Genomic DNA, 16,910 nt, shown 5'->3' with positions numbered 1-16,910 from the left:
GTAATCTAAGATGCTAAGTAATACACAAAAGTTTAGGTCTTAATCTAAGCTTGTAAGTACCTCCTTCTAATAATTACTAAGTATAGTATAAGAAGGGTTCTAAATACTTGTAAAAGGGGCTAAAGAGATACTGCACAAAAACATCCTTATTAAAGCCCACGTGCAAGAGCTTAAAGAGCAATTAGTAGTAATAACTAAGAGAAAATTCTGTAAGAGAAAGCAGATTTAGCATAGAAGCACACTTAAGTATAGCCTAGCAGCATTGCAGGTAGCTGCTAAGGCGTCTATAACAGCTCAGCCGTCTAAGAAGACTTAGGGCAGAGGTAGTTAACTACATCAGGAAAAGTTTTTCCATTGTCGAAATCAGGAAAATGTGGCATTAGACTGTGGGTAACAGTAGGACTTGTAGGCCTATTATAGTTATTAATTGTGTATTTAATGTCTAGCTAATTTTAAGCTAACAGCTCTACCAGTCATAACAGCTATAATAGCTATAACAACTCCTAATCCTGCTATAATAGTAGCTCTACTAACGTAGATTATCACCGAGCCGGCCATATCACCGAACTAGCCACTTTCTCTTAGCATGACCACCTTTTACCCTAACATAATATGCCTTAACAACAACAACTTCAGAATACTACTAGAGAAGGCAGAGTTATCCTTACTATCTAGGCCTTCTATGCTAGCTAATTTCGCAGTATCTGCAGCGCTGCTAGAGCGTTGAATGTACCTTATTAGCAGGTCTCTAATTGCCTTTGTAATATTATGTTTTAACTAGACATACGCGCTAATTGCTAGAAACTTACTATACTAGAGGAGCAGACAATTATCTAGTATATACTTAACCTTAATTCGTGAGGATTTGCGCCCTAGCTATGTGAGGTGGCAGATATGGCTGATAAGATACTTAGTGTGCGTAGTGAAGAGCCTGTTAGCAAACTATAGGCTAGCAGGCTTGTGACGCGTTCAGACAAGCTTAAAATAGCCTTTAATTAAGCTAAGGATAGACAGAGGATACTATAGGAAGATCCTAAGATAATTAGCGCGTAGTTTAAGCTAGTAGAGGATACTATAGGAAGATCCTAAGATAATTAGCGCGTAGTTTAAGCTAGTAGAGGATACTTAAGTTAAGTATAGTGTTTGCAATAACAACGTGCATAACTTTAATAAAACTAGGTTCTAGATAGGTGTTGCTTTGTCTTTAAAGGTTGTAACAGGCTTAGAGAGAGGTGCTCAGCCAGAGCTTGTTCAGCCAGGTGATCGCGAGTGGGTTGCTGTTATCCAGAGCATCTGCGCCGCTAGGTATGCAACCCCACCTTTCATCATCTACAAAGGACGCGTCCACATCTCTGCCTAGTATAAGGAGACAGATATACCCTATAATTAGAAGCTCTTAGTCTCTAAGAACAGTTAGATAAATAACACACTTAGCCTTAAGTAGTTAAAGCACTTTAACACGCATATAAAGACGCGTTAGGTAGGAGTGTACAGGTTACTTATCTTAGACAGCTATAAGAGCTATCTTAACTAGGAGTTTAAGGACTATTACCTAGAGAACTAAATCCTTACTCTCTATATACTACCTTACTTATTACATATCCTCTAGCTACTTAACATAGTCTGTTTCTTGCTGTTAAAGCGCAAGTACTCCTAACACGTTTAAGACTTAGCACACTAATGCGTCTTCTATATTAATAAGGAAGGCTTCCTACTAGCCTTTAGGGACGTGTTCCTTAATGTGTTTATAAATATTAACTACTAAAAGGCCTTTAAGGTATTAGGGCTTATTCCTACTAATATATAGGTAGTGTTAGATTACCTTAAAGTGCAGCTGCATACCCTACTAGTAGTACCTCTACCTAAAACACTGTAGCAATCTAAGACGCTAAGCAATACACACAAGTTTAGGTCTTAATCTAAGCTTGTAAGTAACTCCTTCTAACAATTAATAAGTGTAGCGCAAGAGGGGTTCTTAAAGCTTGTAAAAGGGGCTAAAGAGATGCTGCACAAAAACATCCTTATTAAGGCCCGCGTGCAAGAGCTTAAAGAGCAATTAGCAGTAATAACTAAGAGAAAATTGCGTAAGAGAAAGCAGATTCAGCATGGTGGCACACTTGAGTATGGCCCAGCTGTAACGGGCTAGGCCCGATGGTAGCGCCTCGGCGCTCGCCGGCCTCGGCCAACCTCCGAGAGGAGGCGCCTGCCCAGCTGTACCCCCAGTCAGGAGGTCCTAATCTTGACTAATTGTGTAACCTCCGCACGGAGGACATAAAAGTCTGCAGACCTCCGCCTGCAGCCACTCCTCAACAAATCCATTTGATTCATACTTGCAAATAGCCCGCAGAGGCCAGCTCCTTACACCAGCAGCATCGCGGGTAGCTGCTGAGGCGTGTGTAGCAGCTCAGCCATCTAAGAAGACTTGGGGTGGAGGTGGTCAACTAGGAGCTTAGTCAATTGTTCAGCGCTGTAGGAACTGCAGCAAGACTGGACACAACGCACGAACGTGCTAGGAGGGTGCAGAAACATCTTCTAAATCTAATTTAAGCACACAGTATGCTAGGTCACTGTTTAATAGCAAGTAGTTGTAGTTGCAGTAACTTGTGTTAGTCGTGCTAAGAGAAAATGGCCAGTTCGGTGATATGGCCGGCTTGGTGATAATCTACGTTAAATAAACTAACGTAGTTCACAAGCGAGCGGTCCAACCCAAGCGAGTGGTCCACCTAACAGAGTTAAGATGATTGCAATGCATATGCTGCAACACCACCACCACTTACTGCAATTTGCAGGTGATAGAGATACTATTTAGACTCATCGCTATTAGATGCATTAACAATTTCAACTACACAGGTGCGAGCGTTGTGGCTAGTCTCTCCACAACGTCCGCAACGCCTCTGTGTGCGCACCTTCTTTGCAGGCTCTCTGCCCCCCTGCTGCCTACTACCCTCCCTTTTAGCTATTAAATCAGCTACCTCACCTACCGTGAGACTCTCTACTGCCTGAATATACTTCCTCTTTTGACCTCTAACCTCTGTTGCTATCTCTACTGCCTTGCGAAGCCCTGCTATTTCCTGTCGCATTAACACGCTATCATGCCCTATCCGTGCAATGCCCTTGTTCAGCTGCTTAACTGCTCTAAGCAGAGGAGAAACTAGGGAATCTCTGTGCAGTTGTACACGCTCACGAACCAGCGTTGACTGAGCCTCTATCTTACGGAGGTTGCTTAGAGTTTTTGATTCCCATGGGGTGTCCTCTGGCTTTGGTGGAGTTAGCGTACGAAGGACCACATCAAGCTTTAATATCACCGCCTCTGGGTTGTGTGGAACTAGTCCAGCGCCCCTAAAGCCTGCATAGATGTTCTCCTTCGTGATTAACCTCTCAAAAGCTGCTTTAAAGGCTGGTAGGAAAGCCTCCTTCTTGATCTGCTTGGAGCTGTACCGTGCCAAGCCACTGATCTCATCACTATATGCCCGCTTTAAAGGCGAAAAGCAACCTACATCAAGTGGCTGCAGCAGGTGCGACGAGTGAGCAGGCATACAGAGAACAATAATCTTCTCTTCCTCACAGTGTTTGTGGAATTCATGTGAGCTGTGGCTCTTATGGCCGTCCACAATCAGCAGCCTGTGTGCACCCACCTTCTAGTCTTTTGTATGGGTATTGAAGTGCTTTAGCTAGGCAATACCAAGCTTATTTGACGTCTAGCCATTAGGACTAACCTTAATTACCTAATCCTGAGGTAGATTGTGAAACCATAAGGTAATAAGGACCTTGCTAGGGAAGATAAGGAAGGGTGGGATAGCCTATCCTTTGGCGTTGACTCCTTGTATATTAGTGACCTAACCACGGTTCTCTAGCTGCAGGCTCTTTGTGCTACGCTTCTTAGAGCCTGTAAAGACTATCTAGCTATGGATAACCCTAATCATGAAGCCTATCTCGTCAAAGTTGTACATGTCTTTGTCTGTGATGCTGTACTTGGCCTTTGTGTTGGCAACTAGCTCAAACTAGGGCGTTATAACGCGTGCATCTTCGTTAAGGGCTCGCTGGCGATTATATGGACGGCTCCTTCGAAGCTTGATCTCAGGCGTACGCGTCTTGAAGTTGTCTACCCAGTGCTTGCCAACAGGCTCTCCACCGCGCTCAGCAAGCAGATCATTGGCCATATCTCGCACCATAGCCTTTGTAGCAGGTATTCCTCTTGTGTTAAGCTCAAGTATACGTTGTACAAGGGCCTCCTCCTCTAGTTTGCTCAGCTTCTTTAAATTAGGCTCGCGATCACGTTGAGAGAGGGCTCCTTAGCGTTGTTAGCGGACAGTAGTTTGAGGTACGCTGAAGGCTGCAATAGCGCGTCTTTTGCTCTTATTACAATCTTTAATTGTAGCTTAGATAGCAAGCTGTAAGGTCCCTTTAGCATAGGTTAATTGCACGTTGTGTTGGGATGGCATTGTAATGCAAAGTAGTTATTAGGCTATCATGGTTGGGATGGACCGCTCGCTTGGGTTGGACCGCTCGCTTGTGAACTACGTTATACTTTTATTATATTAATATACTACTAAGTCTCCTCTATAATATAAGCTATTAAACAATATTATAGGCCTATTAATAAAATAGTTATTAAGTATAGAAGGTTTTAAGCTTAATATTCCTTACTAAAACTCTAAGTTAAGATTCTTTGCTAGGGCTCTAGTAGCCTAAATATTAGAAAATATAAGAATATTATTTAAGAATAGTAGGTAAACTAAGAATTCTACGCCTAGGCCTGCCTGTTTGGCAATGTGTGCTTGTTAGCAGGTGCTTTGTTGTGTGCTGTTGCAGCTGCTACGTCGTGTGCTGTTGCAGCTGCAGCTGATACATTGTGTGCTGGCGCAGCTGCAGCTGCTATGATGTGCTGTCGCAACTTCAAAACACAAACCTTTAACAAACAAACCTTCAACGCTCTTTAACTTGCGTTGTAGTAGGCCTATAATAATAATTTTTTGCTTATTTTAAACTACAATTTCGCTCTATCTGTTCGTGAAATTTTACAATTTTAAAATATTTAATACTAACGTACTCTATCACTGAGCTGGTTATATCACTAAACCAGTCAAAATCTCTTAGCGCGCCTAACTTATATTACAGCAACTTGAATTACTTGCTATTAAATAGTAATCTAGCATACTATGTGCTTTTATTAGATTTAGAATCTTCTTCTATATCTTTCTAACACGTTTAAGTGTTGTGCCCTATGCCTTTACAGTTTCTACAGCGCTGTTAGGCTAACTAGGTTATTTCTTAAGTACCTGCACCACAAGTCTTCTTTAATGGCTAAGCTACTACAGACACCATAGCAGCTACCTGTGATGCTGCTGGGCCATACTCAAGTGTGCCGCCATGCTAAATTTGCTTTTGCTTGCGCGACTTTCTCCTAGTCATGACTGCTAATTGCTCTTCAAGCTTAGTAATGCAAGCAGCTTACAGCGCGTTTTAGTACAGCATTAATTCACTACCTTTAATAAGCTAAGAGAAGCTAGCCTAGGCTGTAACTAGTAACTAAGTAAAGGAGTTATGTATAAGCTTTAACTAAGACCTAAACTTATGTGTATTGCTTAGAGTCCTTAACTGCCACAGTGTCTCTAGTAGAGGGGGTGCTAGTAGGGTACAGTGTTGCACCTTAAGGCAATCTAACACTACCTGCGCATTAGTAGGGACTAGCCCTTATGCCTTAAAGGCCTTCTAATAGTTAGCCTTTATAAACATGTTAAGAAACGCGTCTCTAAAGGCTAGAAGGAAGCCTTCCTTGTTAATGTAGAAGACGCGTTAGCGTGCCAAGTCCTAGACGCGTTAGGAGTACTTGCGCTTTAACAGCAAGAAACAGACCACGTTAAGCAGCTAGAGGATGTGTGACGAGTGAGCTGGCATATAGAGAGTAAGGATCTTGTTATCCAGGCAATAGTGTAACGGTCTAGACTCTAAAGCTAAAGAAGAGCTAGAGCTAGCCGGTTACATTAGCTTAGCCGGCTTGGCTTAAGCTGGATATATATTATCTACGCAGTTAACTAGACGTCTAGTTAACTTGTGCATGCTTTTTAGCAAAAAGTTGTTAGGAAGTAGATATCCTTTATTGGCCTTTGGCCAGACTACTACATTTAACTAGACAACCTAAAGGTCGAAGGTTCAATTCCCCTTAGGAACCTTGGCTATTAAAAAGAAAAAGATATTCTTTTATAGTAGGCTGTATTATCTACCTATATGCCTCTTCCGACGAGCGGGAGAGAAGGGAGGTGATGTAACGGTCTAGACTCTAAAGCTAAAGAAGAGCTAGAGCTAGCCGGTTACATTAGCTTAGCTGGCTTGGCTTAAGCTAGATATATATTATCTACGCAGTTAACTAGACGTCTAGTTAACTTGTGCATGCTTTTTAGCAAAAGTTGTTAGGAAGTAGATATCCTTTATTGGCCTTTGGCCAGACTACTATAAATAGTCCTTAAAATCCTAGTTAAGGTGGCTCTTATGGCCGTCCAAGATAAGTAGCCTGTATCTCCCTACCTAACGCGCTCTTGTATGCGCGTCAAAATGCTTCAACCACTCAAGGCCAAGCGCGTTGTTTGTCCAGCTGTTCTTAGAGACAGAGAGCTTCTAATTGTGTGGTATATCTGTCTCCTCGTACTAGGCAGAGATGTGGATGCGTCCTTTGTAGATGATGAAAGGCAGGGTCGCATATCTAGCAGCGCAGATGCTCTGTATAACTGTAACCCACTCCCAATCGCCTGGCTGAACAAGCTTAGGTTAAGCGCGTCTCTTAGCGCCTGTGACAACCTTCATTAACCCTATCACGCCTATCTAGAACCTAGTCTTATTAAAGTTGTACACGTTATTGTTGTAGATGCTATACTTAGCCTTAGTACCCTCTACTAGCATAAACTACGTGTTAATTACCTTAGGATCTTCCTGTAGTATCCTCTATCTATCCTTTGCTTAGTTAAATGCTATCTTAAGCTAATCTAAACATGTTATAAATCTTATAGCCTAGAGTTTACTAATAGGCTCCCTACTACACACACCTAACAGTTTATTAGCTATATCTACTACCTTACACAGCTAAGGCGCAAATCCTTGTAAATTAAGATTAAGGACATATTAGACAATTGTCTACTCTTTAGTTGTAGTAAGCTTCTATCAGTTTGCGCGTATATTGAGTTAAAATAGAGTATTGTTAGCGTGTTTAGAGAGTCTGCGCTAGCTAACTTTAAACGCAGCAGCAGCCTAATAGCTCTGAAACCGTCTAGTATTATAGGCTTAGAGAGCAAGCTACAGTCTCCCTTTATGTTAAAGCAATAAGTTATAACGTAGATTATCACTGAGCCGGCCATATCACCAAACTAGCCACTTTTTCTTAGCACAACCACCTTTTACCCTAACATAACATGCCTTAATAATAATAACTTCAGAATACTACTAGAGAAGGTAGAGTTATCCTTACTATCTAGGCCTTCTATGCTAGCTAATTTCGCAGTATCTATAGTGCTGCTAGAGTGTTAAACATACTTTATTAGCAGGTCTCTAATCACCTTTGCAATATTACGTTTTTACTAGATGTATGCGCTAATTGCTAGAAACTTAATATACTAGAAGAGCAAATAATTGTCTAGTATATACTTAACCTTAATTTGCAAGGATTTGCGCCCTAACTATATAAGGTGGCAGATATAGCTTATAAGATACTTAGTGTGCGTAGTGAAGAGCCTGTTAGTAAACTATAGGCTAGTAGGCTTATAATATGTTTAGACAAGCTTAAAATAGCCTTTAATTAAGCTAAGGATAGACAGAAGATACTATAGGAAGATCCTAAGATAATTAGTATATAGTTTAAGCTAGTAGAGGATACTTAAGTTAAGTATAGTGTTTGTAATAATAATATACACAACTTTAATAAAACTAGGTTCTAGATAGGCGTTGCTTTGTCTTTAAAGGTTGTAACAGGCTTAGAGAGACGTGCTTAGCTAGAGCTTGTTCAGCCAGGCAATTGCGAGTAGGTTACTATTATCTAGAGCATCTGTGCTGCTAGGTATACAACCCCACCTTTTATTATCTACAAAGGACGTGTCTACATCTCTACCTAGTACAAGGAGACAGATATACCCTATAATTAGAAGCTCTTAGTCTCTAAGAATAGTTAGATAAATAATATACTTAGCCTTAAGTAGTTAAAGCACTTTAATATATATATAAAGACGTGTTGGGTAGGAGTATATAGGTTACTTATCTTACATAGCTATAAGAGCTATCTTAACTAGGAGTTTAAGGACTATTGCCTAGAGAACTAAATCCTTACTCTCTATAACGTACCCCACGGGCGAGTCGGACACACGGGCGAGTCGGACACTTTTGCCAAGACCCTACTAAACCTCACCCTATTATGGCCCAAAACACCACACTCTGGCGCTGCAAGGTGCAGTACAGCTTAGAATATTATTTAGAGACTACTTCTGTATCATTCTTGCACATTCGCGCGTTGTGCCTAGTCTAATTGCACTATCCACAGCGTTGTTAGGAGTAGGCTGGCGGATGGGTAGGGTATGCTTTTTTACGTTCTGGCTTATAGCTTCTTAACTAGCAGAGATACGCTTACATAATCTATTATTTGATAGAAGCGCCTAGTATTGCGCCTTCTAATAAAAAAAGAATTAGCTTATTCTGCCTAGTATTAGCTAAGTTATTAACACTACCTAGCAAAGTATACCTATTAATAGGTATGCTCGCTAGGTACCCCCCCTTTTTTAACATTTTCTAGCCTCTAGCTTGTGCAGTTTAATAGTTATAACAAAACCCTCTACTACAAAAATGTAGAGGTGGTTTTTCTCTTTCCTTTCAGCCCTAGTTTGCTAGAATCCATGTATTATTGATAAGGTTTTGGGGGGTACCCACGAAGGACGTTGGAGTATACCCATTCCGCCAGCCTCGTTAGGAGGGCTCACCCACTTCAGCGCGCACCCGCTTCTTTAACTTCTTTCCATCACCACATGCCCCAAACTCCTTTAGAGCTGCTATCTACTGCCCTTCCTTAACTGTAAGGGTCCCTTCCTTCTAGATTCGCTTTCTTTTGCGCGATTTACGTTCTGTGGCAGCTGCTAGAGCTGCGTGAAGCTCAGCGTTCTCCTGTTGCGCCAAAACTAGCTTGTGCAATAGAATCGCTCCCCCCTTTGCGTAGTGCTCAAGCGCGCTCAGCACAGAATTAGGTGAGCTACCCTGCTGCTTCTTATACTTCTCTTAAATCAGAGTTAATTACAACTAAACTTCTAGGGTATTGCTAGGGGTTTGCAACTACTAGGGCTTATTATTATTAGAGAGTTATAGTAATAGAGTGCGTAGCTTTACATTAAGCCCTATTATAACCTATTCTAGGTTAAAGGGGACTAGTCTAGCGCCTTAGAACCCTCCTTAGATATTGCTTAAGGTAAATACAGTATTATAGGCTACTTTAAAGCATAGCAGGAACTTAAGCTTTATAATATAGTTAATCTAGTTATATATAAGGTCTTTAGCTTAGCACCTATACACCTTCTTTAGAGGGGTAAAACAGCCTACATTAAGTGGCTGCAGGAGATGTGATAAGTGCAGAGGCATATATACAGTAATAATCTTGTTATCCTTGCAGTATTCCTAGAAATCTAGTAAGTTGTAGCTCTTATAACTATTAATAACTAGTAGACAGTAGCTGCTAACAGTACGCTCCTTTATATGCACGTTAAAGTGCTTTAACTAGTTAAGACTAAGTTTGTTAGTAGTCTAGCTATTCTTAGAGACCCTAATAACCTAATTATAGGGTAGATTATCCTCTTTGTACTAGTTTAAGAGGTGGTTATAGCCCTAGAAGATAATAAAGGGTAGAATAGCCTACCCTTTAGCATTAATGCCCTTAATAACTATTGTCTACTCCTAATTGCCTGGCTAGACCTGCTTTAGCTGTCCTTGTCTCTCTAAAGCTGTAATAACTGCTCTAGTAGATATCTAGCCTATCATGAAGCCTGTCTTATTAAAGTTGTACGTGTTGTTATCCTAGATGCCATACTTAGCTTTGATATTAGCTACTAGGCTAAACTAGCCCTAGATTATCTCAGGATCCTTGCAGAGGGCTCTCTTGTAGTCATACTTGCGATTAAACTTCACTTTAAGCTCTGGTTGGCGCTTAACAAACGTACTGGGCTAGTTTAGGCCAACATAGCCTAGACTGCGCTCAGCGCGCAAAGAATTGGCCATATCAGCCACAGCTGCTAGCCAAGGGGAGAATCCTCGCGCGTCTAGCTTAAGTATATAATTAACAATTACCTGCTCCTTAGTATTAGTTAGGCTCTGTAATTTGGGCATAGAATTAACTCGTGAAGGTTGTCTAGCGCGTCGGTCGCTTAGTGTCTGTAGGGGAGCTCTATAGATAGCTGCAGCGCGCTGTAGAGAGAGAGTCGCGTCTTGTTTAAGAGCTTGAAGCGCAAGCTGTATCTAAGCTTCTTTTAACGCGTCTAACTGGCGTTCATGGAGAGGCATTGGTGTAGTAAGGGTGTTTTAGTAGGGTCTTGGCAAAAGTGTCCGACTCGCCCGTGTGTCCGACTCGCCCGTGGGGTACGTTATACTACCTTACTTATTATATATCCTCTAGCTACTTAACATAGTCTATTTCTTACTATTAAAGTGTAAGTACTCCTAACATGTTTAAGACTTAGCACACTAATATATCTTCTATATTAATAAGGAAGGCTTCCTACTAGCCTTTAGGGACGTGTTCCTTAATATATTTATAAAGGTTAACTACTAAAAGGCCTTTAAGGTATTAGGGCTTATTCCTACTAATATATAGGTAGTGTTAGATTACCTTAAAGTACAGCTACATACCCTACTAGCAGTACCTCTACCTAAAATAATATAGTAATCTAATACACTAACGTAAACCCCCAGCACCCGGGCCAACCCAGCACCTAGGCCATTTCTTGCCAAGACCACAACTATTAATATTAATACGTAATGCCTTACTAACAAGATATATAATTATCTAAATAAGAGGGTAGAATTAATCTTGCCCTTTCTACTTTCTAATTATATAAATTTAAAAGCCTCTAAAGCGCTGCTTAGGCATTTAACATACTATGTATAACCTTAAGTGCTAGGTATAGAGGCAGACTCTATATTAATAATAGACGTAACACACAATATAAGCTTATACGCACTAAAGAGCAAATAATTGTACAATACATTCTTAACCTTAATTTGCAAGGATTCGCGCCCTAGCTGTGCAAGGTAGCAGATATGGCTGACAAACTGTTGGGTGTACGTGGTGGGCAGCCTGTTAGCAAGCACTAGGCTGAGCGCTTCGTGACGCGTTTAGCTATGCTCAAGATAGCCTTTAATCAAGCTAAAGATAGGCAGAGGATGCTGCAGGAGGATCTAGAGACAATTAGCGCGTGGTTTAAGCTAGTAGAGGACACAAAAGCTAAATACAGCGTACACAACTACAACATGCACAACTTTAATAAGACTAGCTTCTAGATAGGTGTTATTAGCTTAATAAAGGTTGTTACAGGCGCAGAGAGACGTAATTAACCTTAGCTTGTTTAGCTAGGTAATTGCAAGTAGGTAACAGTTATCTAGAGCGTCTGCGCTGCTAGATCTTGTACCCTACCTTTTATTATCTACAAAGGACGCGTTCACATCTCTGCCTGGTACAAGGAGGCAGATATACCACGCAATTGGAAGCTCTCTGTCTCTGAGAGCGGCTGGACGAACAACGCGCTTGGCCTTGAGTGGCTGAAGCACTTCGACGCGCATACAAAGGCGAGCTAGGTGGGGGCGTACAGGCTGCTTATTTTAGACAGCCATAAGAGCCACCTTAACTAGGATTTTAAGGACTACTACCTTAAAAACATAATCCTTACCCTCTACATGCTACCTTACTTATTACATATCCTCTAGCTGCTTAATATAGTCTGCTTCTTACTGTTAAAGCGTAAGTACTCTTAGCATGTACAAGACTTAGCATGTAAGCATGTCTTCTATATTAACAAAGAAGGCTTCCTCCCTACCTTTAAGGACGTGTTTTTTAATATGTTTATAGTAGAGAACTATTGTAAGGCCTTTAAGGCAGCAGGGCTAGTCCCTCTTAACACGTAGGTTGTGTTAGATTACCTTAAAGTGCGCCTGCGTACCCTACTAGAACCCCTCCTCCTAGAGATGCTGTGGTAGTTAAAGACTCTAAGTAATACCTACAAGTTTAGATCTTAGTTAAAGCTTGTACACAAGTCTTTTACTTAGTTACCTATTACTGCATAAGCAGGCTTCTCTTAGCTTGTTAGAGGTGGCAAGCTTATGCTGCATCAGAACGCGCTTTAAGCAGCCTAGATTACTGAGCTTAAAGAGTAATTAGTAGTAATAACTAAGCAGAAATCGCGCAAAAGGAAGCAGATCTAGCAAGGTGGTACTATAGAGTATAGTGAGGCAGCAGCTTAGGTGGCCGCAGAGGCCTCTGTAGCCGCTAAGCGGTTAAAGAAGGCTTATAGTAGTAGTAATTAAGAACAAGCTTAACTAGCTCTATAGCGCTGTAGAAACTATAGAGGGACTAGACACAACGCGCGAACGTGTAAAAAAGATATAGAGGCATATTCTAAATTAGATACAAGCACAGCGTACGCAGGCTCTATATTAAATAGCAATGAAATTGAAGAGTTGTAACGTGAGTTGGTACTGCCAAGCTTTTTTGGCCCGGGTGCTGGGTTGGCCCAGGTGCTGGGGGTTTACGTTAAGCAATACACACAAGTTTAGGTCTTAATCTAAGCTTGTAAGTAACTCCTTCTAATAATTACTAAGTATAGTATAAGAGAGGTTCTTAAAGCTTATAAAAGGGGCTAAAGAGATACTATATAAAAATATCCTTATTAAGGCCTATATATAAGAGCTTAAAGAGTAATTAGTAGTAATAACTAAGAGAAAATTACGTAAGAGAAAGTAGATTTAGCATAGTAGCACACTTAAGTATGGCCTAGCAGCATTGCAGGTAGCTGCTAAGGCGTGTGTAGCAGCTCAGCTATCTAAGAAGACTTAGGGTAGAGGTAGTTAACTAGGAGCTTAGTTAACTGTTTAGCGCTGTAGGAACTGCAGTAAGACTAGACACAACGCACAAACGTGCTAGGAGGGTATAGAAACATCTTCTAAATCTAATATAAGCACATAGTATACTAGGTTACTATTTAATAGTAAGTAGTTGTAGTTAAAGTAACTTGTGTTAGTTGTGCTAAGAGAAAATGGCTAGTTTGGTGATATGGCTGGCTTGGTGATAATCTACGTTAATGTTGTTAAGACATACTATAAAGTGCAGAGTTGTGTTAGTCTTGGCAGATTTTGACTAGTTCAGTGATATGACTAGCTTGGTGATAGAGTACGTTAGCTTGTCTACCTCTATAGTTGAAGCCTTTAAGAAGGTCTCAAAGGGGGCAGCATTCATTGCGCACAAGCTAGTGTTGGCGCAACAGGAGGTCGCTGAGCTTTAAGCTGCTAATAAGGCAGCCAAACAACATAAATCACACAAAAGAAAGTAGATTAAGACAGAAGGTACTCTAATAGTCATGGATGTAACAGAGTAGGCGCCCTGCCCTCGAAATCAATACTACGTGACTTCTCTGCCTATACCAAAAGGTAAGCACAAGAATACTTAAGCAAGTATTCGTTGCGTAGTATAATATATATAGACAATAATAGTGCTAGCCAGCTAGCTTTGCCTCTAGCTGCTATGAGCGCTATGCCACGTGTCGTGTTCGTGCATAGTCGTTACAATGGATAGCTAGTAATTAACTGCTCTAAAGGAGTTTGGGGCGCGTAGCGATGGGAAGAAGGCAAAGAAGCGGGTGCGCGCTGAAGTAGGCGAGCCCTCCCAAAGGCGCTGTAGACAGTGCAATCAGACTGGGCACAACGCGCGAATGTGTAAGCAAGAGGAAGAAGTAGTCTCTGAATAGTACTACAGGCCGCATTACACCTTGCAGCGCTAGAGTAGGTTGTTTTGGGTGAGGTTTAGTGGGGGCTTGGCAAAAGTGTCCAACTCGTCCGCTGTCCGTTAGTCTAGCTGTGCTTGTGGTATAGTTATGGTTGTCGGTGCAGTCACGTTTGTCGGTGCAGTCATGTTTGTCGGTGCAGTCATGTTTGTTAATGCAGTAATATTTGTCGATGCAGTCATGTTTGTCAATGCAGTAAAATTTGTCGATGCAGTCATATTTGTCGATGCAGTAATACTTGTCGATGCAGTCATGGTTGTTGATGCAGTCAGGGTTGTTGATGCAGTCAGGGTCAGGTATGTGTAAACAAAAAAGGTAGACACAGCAGTCAAGCAGCAACAAACACCCACGTTAATCGAAAGCATGTATTGGGTATCCACTCTACAGACAACGCCTCCAGCATCAAAAGGACGACTGCTACAGGAAATAGTCGGCAACGGGTTTCTTGGCGGGCATGCCGCGGCTGTCCTGGGGCGCGGCCTCGAAGACGCGATAGCGCCGCCCAGGCCCGTCGCGGTTCCGCTGCTCGCCGAGCACGGCGCTCAGTCTGCGGTCGCCGTTGGCGCTGTTGGGCCCGTCGTTGCTGCCCAGGACCCAGCCTGCAGCGCCCGCGCCGCGATCGCCGTTGGTTCGGCGGGTGAAGCCAGCGTTGCTGCCGTCCTCGCCGAGCTCGAGGATGGCGGCGACGTTGCCGCAGCGGTAGCAGTAGTTGGGGGCGGACCAGACGGTGACGATGGTGCTGTCGAACATCTCCTTGAAGCCCTCCATGACGAGCTGGTGGGCGCGCGCAATCAGGCTGAGGTCGTTGGTGTGGTTGAAGCACTTGACAATGTCGGCGCCGAAGAGGAAGCCCGCGCCGCGCGGCGACAGGCCCCAGCCGTCGATCTCGTCCGGGTCGGACCACAGCAGGTCGCACATGGCGCCCTCGTGGGGGACTTCCTGCTTGCGGTCCAGCAGGCGGATCTTGTCGATGCTGTCAATCAGCGGCGAGAGGCCGCCGTGCACGCACAGGATGGCGCCCGTGTCGTTGCGGCTGGAGCCGTTGGCCGACGCCGACGCGGCAGTGCCCGGGGCGCCGACGTTGGCCGGCGTCGGCGGCGTCGGCGCCGACGCCGGCGACGAGGAGCCCATGTGCGCGCTGGCCCCGGAGACGGAGCCCTGCTCGTCGCCGCTGCGAGCGTAGCGGTACATGATCTCGCCGGCGGCGTTGAGCGTCTCGATCTCAATGTCCTGGCCGAGGCCCGGCAGGCTGTCGGCGTTGCTGTTGGAGGCGACGGGCCCGTCCGTGGGCTCGAGCGACGTGGCCGCGCCCGTGACGAGGGCGGCCAGGGCGAGGTAGTCGAAGACGTCGCAGCAGTAGCGCCAGACATTGGCGCTGCCGTACTTGCGCAGACACTCGTCGTAGAAGCCGTATACGGTCGTGATCTGGCGCGACTCGTGGTTGCCGCGGATCAGCGTGATGCGGTCGGGGTAGCGCACCTTGAGGCACAGCAGGAGGAGGAAGGACTCGAGCGAGTAGAAGCCGCGGTCGACAAAGTCGCCTGTGTCAGTCAGTGTCGGCTCTCTCCAGCCCCAGTCGCGCCACGCACCCATGAACAGGTAGTTTGTGTCCGGCACGTCGCCGCCGACGCGGAACAGCTCCATCAGGTCATGGAACTGGCCGTGGATGTCGCCGCAGATGGTCACGGGCGCGTCGACGCCGACGACGTTGCCCTCCTCGATCAGCAGCTCGCGCGCCTTGTAGCACAGCTCGCGCACCTGCGCCTCGGGGATGGGGCGACAGGCGCGCAGCTGCTGGATCGCCTTGTCGAGGTCGCTGCCGCCGGTGCTCATGGCGGCGGTGGGCTGCGAAGACAGACACGGGCGGACGACGTGCAGGCGGGCGGGAAGCGCAACGCCGTCGATCGCGTTCCTATTCGTCCCTGGTACAAAGTAGTTTTAGCAGCAGGGGCCCACTCAGCACTCGCTGCGCTAGCGCTGTCACCCGCGCTCACCAAAAAGTCCACCACCCACCGCCGCCTCGTGTGTCGCCCGCCCACCAAACGGCCATCACCACCGCCCGCTCGACGCACCTCAATTGGCTTGGCGCGTCCCTCTTGCGCCGGCGCTCGCATTTCTGGCCCGCAACACCCAGTGATGCCTCGACCAGCCCGCGCATCACAACACCACACCGCATTCGCCGACCACCGCACCGCATTCATCGACCGCCACACCACATTCACCAGCCGGCGCATTGCATTCACCGACCGCCGCACCGCATTCACCGGCCGGCGCACCGCATCCACCGACCGCCGCACCGCATCCACCGACCGCCGACACCGACGAGGGGAAACGACGGAGACTGAGCCGCCATGCCGCCGCACATGCACCCGCGCTCGCGCATGACCGCCTCGCTCTTCACCACCACCCTGATGGTCTCGTTCCTCGTCGTCGCCGCCCCGCACCTGATCCCGTGCCCCGTCGACCCGCGCACCCTCAACGACGCCGCCGATCCCACACGGCGACGCCGGAGACGGCGGCCCGCAGAGAGCCAGGACGAGAGTGACGCACTGGGCGACGAGGGGAGGAAGACGATGGAGCAGCGCCTGAATCCGAAGCGCGAGTGTCCGATTCCCAAGCCGGGGGGGCTGGTTGGCCAGGTCCTGGGCATGACGACGCGGGGTGCGCACCAGGGCGAGTCTGCCGCGAAGCACGTCGAGACGCTACGCCGCTCGAGTTCCGGCGATGGTCGTGAGGGGTGACATGGCTGTCTACTGCATGGACGAGGAGTGTGGACTGCATGGAGGAGGAGTGTGGACTGCATGGACGAGGAGTGTGGACTGCATGGATGAAGAGTGTAAACTGCATGGATGAAGAGTGTGGACTGCATGGATGAAGAGTGTAGACTGCATGGATGAAGAGTGT

At 45.2% G+C, this 16,910-nt stretch overlaps 4 protein-coding genes across 4 annotated transcripts in view; 2 read left to right on the top strand and 2 right to left on the bottom strand.

Moving 5' to 3' along the window:
• Nucleotides 1–2,002: 2,002 nt before the first annotated feature.
• M421DRAFT_64397 (uncharacterized protein) lies at nucleotides 2,003–2,547 on the top strand (the record flags this gene model as incomplete). The annotated part of the gene is made up of 2 exons (XM_033596152.1): nucleotides 2,003–2,134; nucleotides 2,446–2,547. The coding sequence occupies 2 exons, from the start codon at nucleotides 2,003–2,005 to the stop codon at nucleotides 2,545–2,547; spliced, it is 234 nt and encodes a 77-aa protein (XP_033448409.1).
• Nucleotides 2,548–3,281: 734 nt separating this feature from the next.
• M421DRAFT_48946 (CENP-B protein) lies at nucleotides 3,282–6,612 on the bottom strand (the record flags this gene model as incomplete). Its single annotated transcript, XM_033594759.1, has 3 exons — nucleotides 3,282–3,635; nucleotides 5,235–5,239; nucleotides 6,531–6,612. Coding segments are annotated over 3 exons (441 nt in total), but the record flags the coding sequence as incomplete, so codon positions are not given.
• A 7,811-nt stretch (nucleotides 6,613–14,423) lies between these two features.
• M421DRAFT_64390 (Metallo-dependent phosphatase) lies at nucleotides 14,424–15,839 on the bottom strand (the record flags this gene model as incomplete). Its single annotated transcript, XM_033596151.1, has 2 exons — nucleotides 14,424–15,547; nucleotides 15,596–15,839. The coding sequence occupies 2 exons, from the start codon at nucleotides 15,837–15,839 to the stop codon at nucleotides 14,424–14,426; spliced, it is 1,368 nt and encodes a 455-aa protein (XP_033448407.1).
• A 518-nt stretch (nucleotides 15,840–16,357) lies between these two features.
• M421DRAFT_64103 (uncharacterized protein) overlaps nucleotides 16,358–16,910 on the top strand; it is a gene marked incomplete at both ends in the record, with an annotated part of 2,214 nt that continues 1,661 nt past the window's right edge. Inside the window, one exon of the mRNA XM_033596118.1 lies at nucleotides 16,358–16,721. Within this exon, the coding sequence (XP_033448406.1) occupies nucleotides 16,358–16,721 (364 nt within the window). The remainder of the gene's footprint in view (nucleotides 16,722–16,910) is intronic.

This window comes from Didymella exigua (genome assembly GCF_010094145.1).
Source record: "Didymella exigua CBS 183.55 unplaced genomic scaffold M421scaffold_15, whole genome shotgun sequence".
NCBI lineage: Eukaryota > Fungi > Ascomycota > Dothideomycetes > Pleosporales > Didymellaceae > Didymella > Didymella exigua.
This window is presented reverse-complemented; position numbering and strand designations above follow the sequence as displayed.